This window comes from Pogona vitticeps, chromosome 1, assembly GCF_051106095.1.
Source record: "Pogona vitticeps strain Pit_001003342236 chromosome 1, PviZW2.1, whole genome shotgun sequence".
In the NCBI taxonomy this organism is placed as follows: domain Eukaryota; kingdom Metazoa; phylum Chordata; class Lepidosauria; order Squamata; family Agamidae; genus Pogona; species Pogona vitticeps.
In genome coordinates, this window is record NC_135783.1 from 98,230,893 (window position 1) to 98,248,551 (window position 17,659).

Consider the following 17,659-nt stretch of genomic DNA (forward strand, 5'->3'; position numbering starts at 1 on the left):
CAGACATTCTGGAGACGCTACTTAGAAAAGTCACTGTACTTGACCAAGTTAAGTGCCACAACAAGGTGTCCATGGGGCTGGCCTCTAAAGCAACAGTGACCAACTGTATCCTTCCAAATATTTTTGGATGCCAATTCCCACTCTCTCCTTAGTGCCCAGCTGGTGAGTCCTGTAGACCAAAAACCACCTGAAGAGTCACAGTTACCCACTCGGGAGGGGGGGGGAGAGGGGTGTCCAAGGCAGCTGATCCATGAACACAGTCCCCTTAAAACCACACAGGACTCTCCGGTTGCCAGCCTTGGCGCATTCATATGAGAAGAAATCAGAAGGAAATGCAGCCCACGCCTGAACATCATCCTGCAGGGGCTCAAGTCTGTGGGGGAGAACGGCCCCTCCCGCCTCACCCAACGTGCTCAATGGTGGGCGATTATTATGGGGGAATTGTAAATCGAGATGCCTGGGAGGGCATAAGGCTCTCCGACCTCGCCGAAAGCGGACTCCCTTCCAAAGAGCCGAGAGCTCTTCGGTCCCTGCCCAAGCCTTGCCCGGCTAGCTTCCGCTTGACTCGCGGCCTTGTTGAACTGGTAACATTCATTGACACCCCCCCTCCCTTCCCCTCCCCTCCCGAAATGAAAGCGCGAGATGTGGTGGAGGGACGAGGGACGAGAGAGAGAGAGAGCGAGGAGAGTGCCCGGCTGTAGGGGGAGCCGCGCCGCGCCTCTTCCGCCTCCTCTCTTGCCTTCCTGCCGGAGGTGGCGGCGGCGGCGGCGGCTCCTCGTCGCCGAGTGGGAGGGCCTTGGCGCGGCGCTGCCGCAGCTCGGGCGCGCTGGAAAGGAGGGGAGCCGAGCGGCGCTGGGCCGCGCCTCGCCTCGCCCTGCCCGGGCCCTCCTCTTCCTGCCTCCCGCCCCTTCGCCGTCCGCCCAAAGCGCCTGCCTTTCCTGGCCATCCACCGGCAGCGCCAGCAAGCATGCAGGTCTTCCAGTATCCCGAGGTGTACCGCGAAGAGACCTCCGTGAGTCCCGATCCCCGGGGTCCTCCTGCCTCCCAGCCGCCCCGCTGCGCCCCCGCTTTCTCGGGAGCAGCTCCCCTCCACTCGCCCCTTTGGTCTCCCCCCCGTGCCTGCTCTGCCCCGGGGGCTTCGGGGCTGCTTCCTCTCTCTCTCCCTCTCCTTCCTTCCTTCCCTCCCTCCCTCCTTCGGTGGGACCGCTCTTCGCGTCCGGCTTTCTGCCCCTAGCGCCCTCTTCAGGCGCGCGGATCTTTTGCAACATGACAGTCCTGGGCGCGCGCGGGGGGGGGGGGGTCGCGCAAACAGGGCAGTGCCTTCGTTTGGACCTGTCAGAAGGTCCCCCAGAGTGGGCAGCCTTTGGGGCGCCGCAGAACGTTTTGACGGAAAAATGGAGAGAGATGGGTGAAGAAACAGGAAAATGGAAAGGGGGGGGGCGAGAGAAGCACAGTTAAAAAATTAGGGCAGGTGTGGTGGCCCTGAGCTCTGCCGCTGAACACAGTCCCAATATGACCAAGATGGTGAATGAGTAGTGTCTTGAGATTTTAGTATAATAGAGATACTCTTTGGACCCTAAAGGATAGGGTGCTTATATCTTCACACTAGTCTTGATATTTAGATGTACTTATTATCTGCTCTGTACTTATTATCTACTCTGGTTGACTAAAGCATGGAAGTGGCATCTGTTTGGCAAGAGTGACACACTGTGATTCGTATGTTATGTTCTTTGATCTGGGAAAGTTTGCTGCATTTGCAAAAAGGAAAAAAAAAGTAGGGAAACTAGTCTTAGAAGTCTGGCTTTGCCACCTTGTAATCTTGTCAAGCCCTGAAGTGAAGCAAACCTGTTGTTCAAGGGTGGAGGGATGCTTTCATCACCTAGCAACCCTGGGGCTTCTTTCAGGATGTGAGTGGCCATGCTTTCTAAGCACCTTTGGGTGGTGGTGGTGGTGGTGGTGGTTTGCTGCTTGTGGCTCACAGCGCCCTGGGTTGTGATGCTGGGGATGGTGTTTGGGTAAATGGTAGTTCTTTATAACAGGGGAATCCTGGCTTGCGCCAGCTCAGCCATTAGATAGGCTGAAACAGCCACTACTGTTGAAAGCCCATCTGGTTACCCATTCCTTCACCTGTTCCTTTACTTTGGGGGACAAAGCTTTGAACAGCAGCCTTCCTAAACTAATGTGCACCCCTCAAGGGTGTGGAGGACATTATCCTGTTGCCAGTGCTGAAGTCTTACTTTCTTTATTCATATCAGAGCAATGCACAATATAAAATTATGAACAGATATGAAATACTTCAAACAGATTTGAAATGTTAAAGTAGACCAGAAGCAGGTCACTTCAATAGCATGACCTTAGCCATTTAATAGATCTTCTTTAGTACACATTGTGGGGCTGAAGTAAGCCGTGAAGTAAGAACAGTATGCATGACTGGTTAGCTCCCATGGCCTCAACTGAAATGTCTTTGGCCAGCCTTGAGGAATAGAGTCCAGATTACCTCATGATCCCTTTCAGCTTCAATTCTATTATTTGAGGGACAGGTCTCTGTAGATCAGAGTTGAGCTATTGTAACCCACCCACCCTCATTGAATGGGGGAACAGCTCCCAACTGCCCTAGCCATCTTAGGCAATGGTGAGGGATTATGTAGTCTACAAACATCTGGAAGGCCGCTTTTGCCCACCATTGCTACCGGCTGTTCCAAATGTTTCCAGTTTGTGCATAAAATTTGTGATCTTGCTTTGTGCCACCTTATGTTTAAAACTGAGGAATTATATATTCCTTTCAGTAAGAGCATGACATCTTGAAGAATTCTTACACATTGCACATTAGATCTGTCAACTTACCTGCTTGCCCAGATAGCTAGATATCTGAAATACTTAGCGCCTGACCTATGACTATGAGAGATACTAAAGAACATACCAGGCAATCAAATCAAATCAAATCCATTCTGCAGAAGCCATTGAGGTATTTTTGGTGCCTCCTTCTCCTGTATTATTTTGAAGCAGTCCTTGTTTTCCACTCCCTGTGGCAATCTCATACTTATGTGAATGTGCTCATTTTTTAAAAGTTTCTAACACTTGTAGCCTTGTTTCTTTGACACAAGGAGTCTGAGAAATGGGAAGTCTTGAGTTGCAAAACTTCAGTTATTAACTGTAGCGGATGTTTTTAGCATCTTGTGTTCAGCAGAGATGTGGAAGATATACCGTATTTTTCGCACCATAAGACGCACTTTCCCCCCACAAAACAGGGGGGTGAAAAGTCTGTGCGTCTTATGGAGTGAAGAAAACAGATTATATTTTCCTGTTTTCTTCTCCTAAAAATTTGGTGCGTCTTATGGAAAGGTGCGTCTTATGGAGCGAAAAATACGGGTAATACACACCACAGCATCAGAACAGGTCCTTAGTTTGACTTCTGCAAATAACTGTACAAAAAATTGTCAGCCCACAACATTGACAGAGATGTAGGCAACAGACTCCCCAGTGAAAATCCTTCACTGAGGATTTGACAACTTGAATAAACAAACTTTTCCATTTTGCAAAAGCTTTCCCACTTGGTCAACCGTGGAAAATTACTGGCCACATTTGAGCAGACAGGTGTCTTGTCTTTAAAGCCTGGCAATCTCTGCCTTGGAACTCCACCTGAAAACCTAGGGAAAAATGCTGAAGTGAGGGTTTGTGAAAGCTTGCAAACTAGTTTTCCCTCAGCATTTTATTGCCATAGTCATTGGGGATTCAGTTAGATTACAGCATTAAAACCACTGGATATCTCTGTGGCTTGGGTATCTGCAGGGCCAGAGGTTGTGATTTCCCAGTGCCTGTCAGGGGCTGGACTCGATGATCCATAGGGTCCCTTTCAGCTCTTCAGTTCTAAGATTATTCTACGATTTGGACAGTCTTTTGGAGGCCATTAAAATGGTTGTAGGCTTCTCAACAGTGAAAAATTCTCACTTTAATGATGGAATGGACAAAGTATGGCTCTCCAGATATTGGCTCGCAGCTCCCAGGATTTCTCACTATTGCTATGCTGGTCACAGCTGTTGTTGTTTCCATTTATCTTCTGCCCCATAATGCTAGAGCATCTCTGGGTGGTTTGCAACAGAATTATGCAGACTACAACTTGATGGGAGCGGTGGTTCAATAGAGCAACCATGGAGCTATACTTTGGCCACACCTGCTTTAATAAAGGCATTCTAGTTTTTCCTTTGTGATCACTATCACTACTAAGTCAGTTTATCAGATCACCTCCTAACAGAGTAAGACTGCAAATCTAAGTGGGAGTAAGTCCCATTCAGTGCATGGGAATTTACAGAACAAACCTTTGCAATTCTGCTGACAGAGCATTGTGGCTTAAACATTCTTACATGCTCTTAGCAGCATCTCTCCACCTTTGCGTTTTGGGCTGCTGTGTGAGTGTCAAGGCGTAGAATGCCTCTTAGAAGATTTGATTTGGTTAGAGATTGCCCCTCAATTTAGAATGCAAATCACTTGCATGATCTAGCAATATGCTCAAAGATCTTTTCTCCCTTTGAGTGATGAGAAAATGGAATTAAACAGAGACTACGGGTTGGACAACATTAATAAATAGACAAAAACACCAGTAGATAATAGCCAAAATCCTATAGCTTAGTGTAGTAAATTGCACCAGAGTAGGGCCATTGAATTAATGGGGATTAATATCAATACCTGTGTAAATTCCTTTGATTCAAATGGGGCTACTTTGACTTACTGTGCTAAATAAAGTCACAGTTAGAGTAGGTTTATTTGAATCAGTGGAACTTACGGAGGAGTTGACTCACTAAATTTGCACTCTGGTGCCATTTAATATTCTAAGCAATAGGATTTTGGCCATTAATGTTTAATAGTTTTGCTTCAGACTTGCAGCTTGTTAATCTTTTAAAATTAAAATAGTGTAAACTCCTGCTTTCTTCAGAGTGATTAATGTTGTGATACATGAACAGTGTGCAAAAGTCCCATGCTTCTTCTTTTTCCTTTTTACAGATCCTACAGAAGTGCTTGTAGTGTGGCTACATGCAAAATAGTGCTATTGCTTTGCTTTCAGATAGCTAAATGAAATTGCTTTTTGCTTTAATTACATCCTCCACTTCTTATGAAATATAATGCTGTATGTACATCTTCTAATGCCAAGTGATTATAAAGTGCATTAAAAATTTAAATATGTCTTTTGTTACAAAAAAATCCCACAGGTGCAAGACTATCATGGCTGCAAAGTATGTGATCCATATAGCTGGCTTGAAGATCCTGACAGTGAACAAACAAAGGTAAACCTTTGTGATTCTGGACATTTGAAAGGAGCTGGCTTGGCAAACTAGAAATGCAACATACTGTTCAAATGTAGTATTTGTCTCGGAGTACGTCTTTAGAAGAAATGTATGGCCATGTTGAATGAATGATCAGTTTCAGCCTGAATGTTGGCAGAAATCACATTCATGCAAATTCCATCATTGGGGGCAGTTTTTGGAAATTTAAATATTTCCCATTGTCTTGAGGCCCTAGCAGGTCCTAAGTAAAGTTTTTCATTGTTGGGAACCCATGGAGTTTCACCAGCCATTTCCAATAATTAAAGACTTCCCCATCCTGTCCTGTGGCTCCACAGCTTCCCAATGATGAAAGGGATTGCTCAGGTCCCATTAAGGCTTCAGAATAGGAGGTGGAAATGTTTAATTTCTAAAAAAAAAAAAAAAAAATGACTGGTGTTCTCTCCCAGTTTGTTTGTTTGTTTGTTTTTTTGTTGTCTTTTTTGTTTGTTTGGGGTTATTGTTTGGCCAGGTTATTTTGCAGCTCTTTTCCACATTTACTCTGTATTTGGAGCAGGGCATGCCTTTGGTATTGAAACAGATTACTTGTGCGGAAACTACAGGTGGTGCAGAATGCAGTGGCCAGATGTCTTAGTGGTGTGAAAAAATACCAACATATTTCACCCACTCTGGCCGCATTGCATTGGCTGCCCATCCGTTTCCGCATCGACTTCAAAGTGTTGATGCTTACATATAAAGCCCTAAATGGCTTAGGGCCTCGATACTTGGTGGAACGCCTTCTCCCGCCAAGATCTATTCGTGCCACTCGCGCGAGCCAGGAGGTGAGGCTGAGGAGCCTAACGCCGAGGGAGGCCCGGAAGGAGAAGACGAGAAATCGGGCCTTCTCGGCGGTGGCTCCTCGCCTCTGGAATAACCTCCCTCCTAATATTCGCGCGGCTCCCTTGCTGGGCATTTTTAAAAAACAACTAAAAACATTGATGTATTGGCAGGCCTTCCCCTTTGTCAGTTCCTGATCCCCCTTCCTTCCACTCCCTAGTTCTGTCCCATCTTGCTGCAACTTTTCCTTTGTAAAATTGTTTTAACTATAGTGTTGTTGTTTTATTGTTGTCAGCTGCCTAGAGTAATCTTAATTGATTAGATAGGCGGGATATAAAATAAATAAATAAATAAATAAATAATATAATATAATATAATATAATATAATATAATATAATATAATATAATATAATATAATATAATATAATATAATATAATAAAAATACTTCTATAATTCTTCATTTGGCAATAAGAACTGACATGCCAGTATCTGTACAATGGCTACAGTAGACCCTCAACTTACAGAATTAATCTGTATTGGAACGGTGGCCGCAGGTCGAAAAGTCCGTAGGTCGAGGGTCCATTTCCCATAGGAATGCATTGAAAACCATTTAATCCGTTCCAGGCAAAGAAAGAAAAAAAATTCCCGGGCTTCCAAAGCTGCACCTGCTACCCTCTGTCTCCCATCCCTGGTGCCCTCTGCCTTCTGTCCCTGTGTGGACAGAAGGCAGAGGGCACCAGGATGGGAGACAGAGGGCAGCCGGTGCAGCTTTGGAAGCCTAGGAAGGCAAAAGCTGCTCCGCGCCTGCTGCCGGCTGTCGGAGCCACTTTGCACCCGCTGCCGGCTTTCGGCTTCCCAGGCTTCAAAACCCCCTCTGCTGTGGGGACAGATGGCAGAGGGTAGCAGGGACAGTAGGCAGAGGGCAGCGGTGGCGGCTTTGAATTTCCTGCCCTTTCCCCCTGACTTTCTTAGGTCGAAGCTCCGGCAACAAGTCGAACTAAAATTTTGCGGCCAGAGCTTTTCGTACCTCAAAATTTTCATAAGTAGGGACCTTCGTAAGTCGAGGGTCCACTGTATATTCATCCTTACTGTTCAGATTCTCCTAATTTCTTCTTCTAACACAGATGGGAAAATACAATGCTGCAATGCAAATAGGTGCATCCTACCCTCTATATAAGATGATTTAATGTGTGTTGTACTAGAATTACTCGTTGGACAAAGAAAGATTTAATCAAATGAGACAGCTGAGCTGAGCTCTCAGTCATTAAAGACAGTGTAGGTTGAGTCAAGGTCTTAAGCAGGAATAGCTTAGGAAGAGAAAATGTTAAATGGAACCCCGAGGCTTATTCAGTCCAGCCCCCTGCCAGGACAGGAAATTTACAGCTAAAGCATTCCGGATAGGTGGCCTTCCAACCTGTCCTTAAAAATCTTCAAGGAAGGAGAGTCTTCTTTCCGAAGCAGTCAGTTCCATTGTCCAATAGCTCACATTGTTAGGAAGTTCCTCCTAACGTTTTATTTTATTTTATTTATTTATTTTATTTATATCCCGCCTATCTAGTCGCGAAGGACTACTCTAGGCGGCTTACAACAGGGAAGAATACAATAAAAATAAAACAACAAATTACAAAACAGATAAAAGTAAAAAACAATAAAAGATAAGAAAATCAGAAGTAATCTGGTGAGAAGGCCTGCCGAAACATCCAGGTCTTTAGTAGATTCTTAAAAGTTTTGTTGAAATCTGTTTTTCTCAGAATATAAATGCATTGCCATTTTGCTCCTGTCCTTTTGAACCACTAGAAAAACAAGCCATCTTCCACATGACAACGTTTCAGATTCTTGAAGATGGCCATCATATCACTTCTCAGCCTACTCTTCTCCAGACTATTTGGGATACTTCTGTTTAAAGGTTGTAGCTGCATTCTGTTCCAGTGATGTGCATGCACTCCTGGCAGAAAGGGCAGAAGAACCCCTTATTCTGCCCTTTCGCTTAGAAGTAGTGCATAAGATCAAAGGATTATTTCAGCCAATCCTGATTATGATTAGGTAACTAGTATCCTATCTGTCTCTCTCACAACATAATTTGTAAATCATGCTAAGTAAATAAAAGAGCTCTCAGGGCGTTGCCTGTAGGCTCAGCTGACTTGGACATTGGACATCTGTTGTCGACTCCTTTGTTCTTTCTCTAAGGCAATTAGCCTTCCTTTGTTCCATGATCAGCCACAAGACTAAGTATCTCAAGTTCCCTCAACCTCTTAGGGCTTGCTTTTTAAACCTCTTACTATCCTGGTTGTCCTTCTCTGAACATGTTCTAGCTTCTTGATATCCTTCTTAAACTGCACTGCCTAGAACTAGACACAGTACTCTTGAAATAATATGGATAACGAGTCTGATCGGGAATCTGCTCTGCCATTATAGTAATAATAGTCATGTGCTGTCAAGTCAATTCTCATTTATGGTGATACTTTTTAGGATTTTCTAGGTTGAGGATATAGTAGTGCCTCGCTTAACGAGCGCACCATATAACGACGTATCCGCATAGCGATCCTGTTTTCGGGATCGCTAATGCGGAGGCATAGCGTCGCCCACAATGGGCAAAACTCGCATAGCGAAGATCGGTAAACGTTTCGCTTACCGATCTTCGCTTTGCGACGCCCGCAGATCAGCTGTTCGGCGGTTTCAAAATGGCCGCCGGACGCCCAAAATGGCAGCGCGTAGCGTTTTCGCGCCCTCCCTTCGCTTACCGAGGGTGCGAAAATGGCTGCCGGACCCTGGAAACTTTGCTAAACTGTGAGTTTTGTGCCCATTCCAATGGGCTTCCCCGTTCCGTTTAGTGAAGTTTTCACATAGCGAAGGTTAATCCGGAACGGATTAACCTCGCTATGCGGGGCACCACTGTACTCAGAAGTGGTTTCCCATTCCCTTCTGGGGAAATCAGGCTGGCTTTACTCACAGGAGGCACAGTGAGGAATTGAACTCCCAACCTTTGGCTCCACAGACAGATACCTAAACCATTGAGCTATAATTGAATGGTCAGGACTGTATGGGGGTGTACTTCCAGTTAAGTCTCTGTCTGTTGACTGTGGTGACCTTTTCATGTGTGACATTTCAGTGTCCCCTGCCTAAGAAATCTGCAGACTGCAACCATGATCAGATCTTACTGAGTTTAAGGTTAGGGTGGGAAACCTACTCCTGCTGTGTTAAGGGATCCATCAAAGAATTTGTAAAATTTGTAAAAAAACAAAAACAAAACCCAAACCTCTATTAAATCTTTTATTAAAGAATACAGAGGGAGACACAGTGACTTAATTAGACTACAAGGAAAACTTGGAGGAGATCCAGGTGGATGCCACATTGCCTTTTGCCACATAAACCATGCTTTATTAAACTGAAATTGTTACATCTGAAGTGGCTTATACTGTAGTTTGTTTCAGGCTTACCTGCTGCCTCTTGAATTGATACATAATATTTTATAAGCAGCGTGCAAAACCTCGGCCTATAGTATATCTAGTAAAATGTTTCATCCAGTGAAGGGGTGCTGCTGAATTTCAGTAGTCTTTAAGACCTGTCTGTATTACTATATCAGAAAAGGGTTCCTTAAGTATTTGTAGTTGTTCTTCAAGGATCAGTTTTGGTACAACATTTTGTGCTAGAATGGGAAACTACGAAACAAGTTTGTTTACCAGCATAGAAGTAATTAACAAAATAAACACCAATGACCTTTGTAGATGATAACATCCATCATGGATTAAGAAAGCACTACAGCAATAAAGAGAGAGACTATCCTGGTGTTTGCCAACCATGCTGGCCATTACTGCCCTTACTGCTCTTGTCTAAAGAGACAGGATATCAGCTGGCGCTTTATAGCTATGTTGCAACTCCCTGTGTCAGCTATTAGTTATGTCTTCTTTATTTCTTCTTTGTTTGTTTCATTATTATGCTGTATTTTTTTCCAGAATTGAAACCCAAGGTGGCTTATAAGACAATTTAAAACCACAACCGAATAAAATACAATTAAAGATCAAATATTGCAATAGAATTAAATTCAGTTGCACTATCAAACTGCTATTAAAATAGGATTACTTATTTAATGTAAAACAAAGAAAGCAAGCCCTTCCCTCTGTAAGTACTGAGCATTTGACTGTTCATCATTTTCATTTGACTGATTGAGACATGAATCTTCATTTTATGTCTTGCTGTTGTACAAGTTGTTTTTCCTTATTCTGTCAGTTGAGTTGGAACGGAATGGTATTGTATTCTCAAGGGAACTCTTTTAATGGCATAAACTGGGTTGTAGAAACTGCCACTTACTTTTATAGGGGAGCTAATATATTATGTGTCTTCCTGACCGTATTGTTGTCTGCTTAGATTTTGTTCACTGTATTTATAAATTTTGCAGAGAAAGTGGTGATAGTTAAGGATCTCTATGTGGAGAATATATTGATAAGGCAATAAGTATATTTTTATGGAGTCTCATATTCTGTCTTCACATGTGCATTGTCAGGAACGTGGTTCAGAGTCTTTGCTCTCACTTCAGTGGTGATAAAAACATTTCTGTTCTTGGCCCCAAGTAATTGGTGCAATATACAGGAAGCAATTTTTGGAATTTTCAGCTGACTTTAGATCAAATAGGTCTAATAAAACAAATCATGGTTCATATCTGCGATGGCTAAATATAGATTAAGACCTTTTAAACTTCTTTACCCACATTTTTGATGGCTCTGTTTGGGTCTGGTAGAGAAGTAGTAAAACATGCCTACAGTATTTCAGAATATATGGCGAAAATCCTACTACACTTTGTGCTGGTATAATGCAGTTGGTACTCAGTGTGATGCAGTAGATAGAGTGATGGATTAGGACTTTGGAGACCAGGATGCAAATCTCTGCTTGACCAAGGAAACACACTGAGGAGGGTAGAATGGTTAAAACCTCTCCTTAAATACCTCACCCTGAAAACCCTATTAGTGTTGCTGTAAGTCAGTTCTGACCACATGGCTAACTAACGAATGCAGTTAGTATAAATCTGGTTGGTGAATTGCTTCAAGTGAATTGCTTCTAGTTAAGAAAATAGTGTAGCCATTTTCTGTTCTTTACCAGTTGTCCTTTTCTGTGGTGTTGAAAAGCAGGTTTACAAGCAATAAGTTGTGGATGAGAAGTGACTAAATTGCTTTTGCTAGCCTGCTCATCTCACCACGAGAATCCGTCTTAAACTTCCAAGTATTTTTGCAAACTCTGGTGGAGTTCAAAATGTGTAATGGGGAAAAGTGGCAGGCTGTTATCCTGACCTAGCCAATTTAATGTCGATGTGATATTTTTAAATTTCTAATGGAGCATCATTTTCTCTTAATGGCATTAGATGCAATATTCCTGAAAAAAGTATATGTACATAGTTCCTTTTGGTCTGTTTTCAAACAGTGATTCTGAAGTAACACCCAATGATTGCCCAATATTTTTCCTTTACTATCAAAGTAGAAGACCAGTAGAACAGCCAGTGTTGTTTATGAGATTTTTATTTTACTGTTGATATGCTTTATTCCTTCCCTTTTAGGCTTTCGTGGAGGCACAAAACAAGATAACGGTGCCCTTTCTTGAGCAGTGTGCTATCCGAGGACAGTTTAAGGAGCGGATGACTGAACTGTATGACTACCCCAAGTACAGTTGTCATTTCCGGAAAGGGAAAAGGTCTGTAAGGACTTTGCACAAATATATCAGCTAGTAGATCAAGTGACTCTCTCTCTCTCTCTCACACACACACACACACACACACACACAGAGAGAGAGAGAGAGAGAGAGAGAGAGAGAGAGAATAATAAGTTTTGTGCTGATTTTTAAGTCAGAATAATGTACAGTGGTGCCTCGCACAACGAGGTTAATCCGTTCCAGATTAACCCTTGCTGTGTGAAAACATCGCTGTACAGATCAAAAAAAGCCATTCGAATAGCAGCTTTACTCACCATACAGCGATGTTTCTCCCATGGCTGGCAGCCATTTTCGCACCCTCCCCTCGCTTAACAAGGGCGCGAAAACGCTGCGTGCGGCCATTTTGTGGCTTCCGGCGGCCATTTGAAGCCGCCTAACAGCTGATCGGCGGGTCGCAAAGCGAAGGTCGGTAAGCGAACCGCTTACCGACCTTCGCTCTGCGATTTTCGCCCTATGCAGGCACCGTTTTGCGATCGCATTTGCGATCGCAAAACCGGCCTCGTAGAGTGAATTCATCGCTCTACGAGGCGCCCGTTGTGCGAGGCACCACTGTATACTGTGTGTTTGTCAATTAAATCCTAAGTCTGAAAAATTGGTGCATGGGACTTGAGGAGGAACGGTAGCTGCTGTAGCTCACAATGAAGAAAAGTACAAGCCGGCAGCTTGCCCTCCTTTTTATTGGTTAATGAATGAACTAAAGAAAGATATTGCTGCTGCGGAGCCTTTACAATGCTGCTGTTCCCTTTGAAACAACTGGAAGTGTGAAGAGGCTTACCTTTTTTTTTAACAATGCAGTTACTTACAGCTTGTGCTTATATTTTCTCTTGTGTCTCTAAAGACCAAACTATGTATTCTGTTTAATGTGCAACATGTAGTTAGAGCTCCCATTATACTTCAATGACATGTGTGCACAAGAAGGGGAATCGTCAGAGGAAGTGCCTCCGGAGGGGAGGGAAGTCCCTTCCTGGCATGATTAGAACTTAAATTACAGGTGCTTCAGCTCTGTCTGAATGCTTCGGGAAAAATTCCCAGATGGATTTTTTTCCCTGTCTCCTAAAAATTATGGCTGTGCTGGGAGGGTTTTTCATTTTGATTGGGAAGGATAAGGTCTGTTTTCCACTCCTGTAATTATTGACAGTCAAAAGAGAGATAAAGTTGCACATTAAGTGTATTCTGTAGTTTGGATGGAAGTGTGACAGTCAGAAAAGGTTTTATATTATTTTGTATTGTTTCATTTATTTATTTATTTATTAGATTTCTATCCCACCCATCTAGACCAAAGGTCTACTCTGGGCAGTTTCAATGACCATAAGTCCTTTTCCTGATTTTTCTAGAAATGATTTTGTTTGTTTGTTTTTGTTTTTAAATGGAAACTGAACATCAAGGGGAAGGGGGGGTAAATCATGGTGCAATACATGATTTCTGGGTGGTTTGCAGTGTGGCAGGAAGGCCTTCCCACTCAAAATGGTTTAATAATAGTGATGACAAAAGTCTTTCTTCTTAAATTAGATTACCAAAAGGAGAAGGGGCTTGTGAGAAAAGTGGATTATATTTGTGAATAAAAGAAGCCATATATGAGCACCTTTTTAGTGGTAAAAACAAACTCCTGGGCTGATTATATGCACCTGTTTCATGACTCTGTTTCATGATTCTATGTTCGCCTTCCTAAGCTATAATTTAGTACTATGGCTGGCGGATCTTGAAAAATCTGATGAAAAACAAAGTAGGTCCTGCAATATAAAGTCTGCTTTCCCTGCCTTAGGTTGCCCCTAAGCAAAACCCCTCCCCTTGTAAATTATTGTACACCAGATGCTCCAGCAATTAAGCCAGCAGGTAAGGAAGCAGTTCGAAAACATATTTTAGAAGCAGTTGCCAGAGCTATTAAGGGAATACAGTAGGACTTTCTTTAGGAAAAAAGGTGGTGCCCTCTAACAAACAGTTGTTAAATCTGAGTAGGTAAAGGACTGGAGGCAAGACTCATTTGCCCTCCAAATTACTGTGGCAGGAGGAAAAGTTGCTGCTGGGCCACGGAAATTAAGGAAAAACGTTTCTAAATGGATGAAAAAGCTGTGCTTTACTTTTAAGGGCAACACAGAAATGGGGGAAGGGACTTCTGTTTTTTTTTTTCATCCACTGCTATGCTACTGTTGTGCTGCGTTTGGGCGTTATAGCACTAATTTTGACACCATGTTGAGTTGAGGAGATGTGTGGTACCTGTGAAGCACATACTGCATAAAGTGACTTTGCAACGTTGGTTCTCATAGGGACTAGTGAATTCTATGCTAACTTTTGAATGATAGAGATTGTATTTTTTCCATCCAAAATGTTAGGGCCATTTTCTTGTTGCTTAAATCTACCCCCATTCCTGAGCCTGTTTGCCCATATGATTCTGTATTCAAATTTGAGCTGTGTTTAAAACTAAAACAAGTTCATATATCTCCTTTCAAAAATGTGTTCCAGGTATTTTCATTTTTACAATTCTGGACTTCAGAATCAGCGAGTATTATACGTGCAAGACTCCTTGGACGTTGATGCCAAAGTATTTCTAGACCCAAATAAACTTTCTGATGATGGTACTGTGGCTTTGCGAGGTCAGTGCAATAGATTTTTCAAAATATTTTGTAGGGGTGGCCACCATTTGTCTCTTATTTGTAAACATGTCTGCAGCAATAGATATGGATATGTACCTATGGTGTGTTTAGAATCGTTTGAAGATGTGCACCTTTTACATTGAACTGTTGCCCGTGTGTTGAAGATAAGCACAACAATAGGGATGAGGGACATTTACTTGTTTGGATACTAAGGTTGAAAATAGGTTCTGATAAAGCAGGCAAAAATGTATAATGTTAAAACACAATGGCCAAAATCTGGTAATAAGTCAGAACTAGAGTGGGAACAATGAATCATTGGAGATTTGGTGAATCTGTAGATTCAGTTGATTCAATGGGCCTGCTCTAGTCATAACTTACTACTAGATGTCAGCCCATGAATAAAGTTTTAGAGCCACGTTGGTTTAAAAAACAATTTAAGAAGAGATGGGTCAATATATAGGCCTATGTGGCTATGCCAGAACATCCCCATGCGTGTCCTGGAGAATAATCAAAAAGAGAACATCAGTTTTTAAAATATGAACAATTAGTTCATGCCGTGTTTTTAATCTGTAGGTTACGCATTCAGTGAAGATGGCGAATATTTTGCATATGGTTTAAGTTCCAGTGGGTCAGACTGGGTAACAATCAAATTTATGAAGGTGGATGGAGCTGAGGAACTTCCAGACACTCTGGAAATGGTGAAGTTTAGTTGTATGGCCTGGACCCACGATGGCAAGGGCATGTTCTACAACTGCTACCCAAAGCAAGATGGCAAAAGTGATGGTGAGTGATTTCAGCTTTGTTCCTTGTCCCAGCCCTTCATATCTGTAGGCTTGTTTCCTTCATTTGCTTCTCTTCAGGTTTCTTTTTGCTGCTAACTCTGCTCCCATCTTTTAGATATCCTGCCTTGCTTAGCCCCAGTTTCTCTGGTTCCTGAGACTTTTCATTCTGCTTTTTTTTTAAAAAAGTAAACCATTATGAGCTTTTACTTTCCAGCAGAAGTCTCTCTGACAGGGAGTATCCTGTGTGACTTCTTTATATTCTTTTTATCTTTGATGAAATCTAAGGATGACATTTATTGGTGATGTTCTTTGTTGTGCATGTAGCCAGGAACATGGGCTGTGTCTTGTTAATTAGCAGCAACTCCATGTTAGAAATACATGATTTCACTTATAATACGTGCATAAATCACCAATAGGGTACTGATTAAAGTAGCATAAATAAAATTAATAAAGTGTGTGATAAATATTTTGAAGAAAGTGGGTAACACAAAGAAAATCACGTAGAAGACAAAATAAAGCAGCTTCTCGGACGTGAGAACTGGCAATTGCTAAGTGTTATGAAATACAAAAAAATAATTGTGTGCCATTAGGTTGCTTCCAACTTATGGTGAGCCGTCTAGGGTTTTCTAGGTGTTAAGTACTCCAAAGTGGTTTGCCATGTCCTCCTGGGCATGTTCTGGCACCATGTAACAGGCCAAAAGCCAGAGAGGCTGGCTCTTCTCCTACAAGGCATTGTGGGAAATCAAATTTCCAGCCTCTGGCTTCTCAAGTCATGCTCTTCATCTCGGTGAAGGAATCCAGGGATCTTTATGAAATACATAATACAAAAGTGTGAAACCTGTAGACTGTTGGAACTACTAATGACTGATTTTGGCTCTTGCCTCATAAATATGTAATCTGCTAACTCTTCCAGGCACTGAAACATCAACCAACTTGTACCAAAAGCTGTACTATCATGTCTTGGGAACTGACCAGTCCACAGATGTTTTATGCGCAGAATTTCCCCATGAGCCAAAATGGATGGGTGGAGTCGAGGTAAGATGCCCTTCACCTTGTCTGAAGGCAGACTTGTACACATGAATGGTGTAAGCTCGGCAGATGGTCAGGTGGGCTGAAGTGGGTTTTTAGGCCTTCTGTCTCTCTGCACAAGGTTCCCATTCCCATGCCCAACCGTAGTCAGCCAGTTGTACTTACTGGGAGGTATTCACAATTTTACCCCATATTTATAGCTTTTCCTTTGGGTATTTCTATCCCCCAACTACATCCGATTCTTGTGCATATGGAAGGGAGGGGTGCATCCTGTGTGCACTGGATCCCTGTTGTTAGGTGGGTGACGTAGGGTTCTGAGTAGAAATCTCTTCTCCCTTTCCAATGCTATTCCATATACCAACCATGTTTAGACTGGACAGTGTGCTGTAGCGTTGAGTTGATTCAGACCCAAATCCCTGCTCAGCTGTGAAGCTCCTTGAGTAAGGATTTGAGCCAAGATGACAGTCTTTCAACCTGACTGATTTAATTAAGGTTGCTATGAGGATGAAAGTAAGATGGAGGAATATATCTAAATGCTACCTCTACCTCTGTACTCTTTTCCTTTAATGTTTGTGTGTAAATTGGTGATGTAAGAGGAACCACAGCTAAATGATTTATATTACATTATGTTCTCCTTTACCTAAGGTATTTCCATCCAAATATTCAACTTAACTTCCCTTCTGAGTTAAATGTCATATCCACAATATATGTAATATACCCATTGAGAGAAAAACAGCCATCCTGATTTTCCTCTCCTCGCATGGACAGAATTGAGATTGAAAAGCAGGCAGTGCATTTGAGACACTTTCCAGTAGAGGGCACCACAGAATGAAGTTTAGTTACTAACCTGCCAGAAAATATGAGTTAAACAGTGTGCTCAAAACTTGAAGAGTACTTGTTGGTGTTTCAGTCAGCTTCATATCCTGAGAACAGAGTAGAATAAAACCCAGAAAAGCATCAGGTATGTATGAGAGATTGCGCCAGCTCTCCACTCGCCCATTTTTTTAAGGTAACACTGAAGCAGTCGGAATAGGGACAGTATGAATAGTGTGATTTCATTGATAATATTGTAGATTTCAGCTCTTGAAAAAACCCCTCTGATTTACGAATGTGGGATATTGTGCTTCTGTATCCAAAATAAAAAAGACTAAGAAAGTCCCTCTGTGCCAAAATATTTTAATGGTGAAGCAAAGGTGTAAATGAGTGGAAACATATACACTGGTGCCTTGCAAGACAATTGCTTTGCATAACGACGAATTCGCTTTACGATGAGGTTTTCGGAATGATCTTGCGCTTTGTTTAATGATGTTTCCTATGGGCGATTTTCGCTTTACGATGTTAGGGACCTTGCCTCGCAAGACGGTTAAATTTTAGGGCCCTGTTTTTAGCTTTACGATGTTTTTGACAGCTTGGTCTTGCTTCGCTATATGAGTCTTTTAATGGTCTCTGTTTCGTTATACGGCTGTC

At 42.6% G+C, this 17,659-nt stretch overlaps 1 protein-coding gene across 1 annotated transcript in view; it reads left to right on the top strand.

The window, feature by feature from the left end:
* Positions 1-826: 826 nt before the first annotated feature.
* Positions 827-17,659, top strand: part of PREP (prolyl endopeptidase) — a 94,111-nt gene continuing 77,278 nt past the window's right edge. Inside the window, exons 1-6 of the mRNA XM_020779911.3 lie at positions 827-1,012; positions 5,205-5,279; positions 11,639-11,772; positions 14,251-14,381; positions 14,955-15,164; positions 16,077-16,198. Coding sequence (XP_020635570.2) covers positions 968-1,012; positions 5,205-5,279; positions 11,639-11,772; positions 14,251-14,381; positions 14,955-15,164; positions 16,077-16,198 — 717 coding nt within the window. The 5' untranslated portion in view covers positions 827-967. The remainder of the gene's footprint in view (positions 1,013-5,204; positions 5,280-11,638; positions 11,773-14,250; positions 14,382-14,954; positions 15,165-16,076; positions 16,199-17,659) is intronic.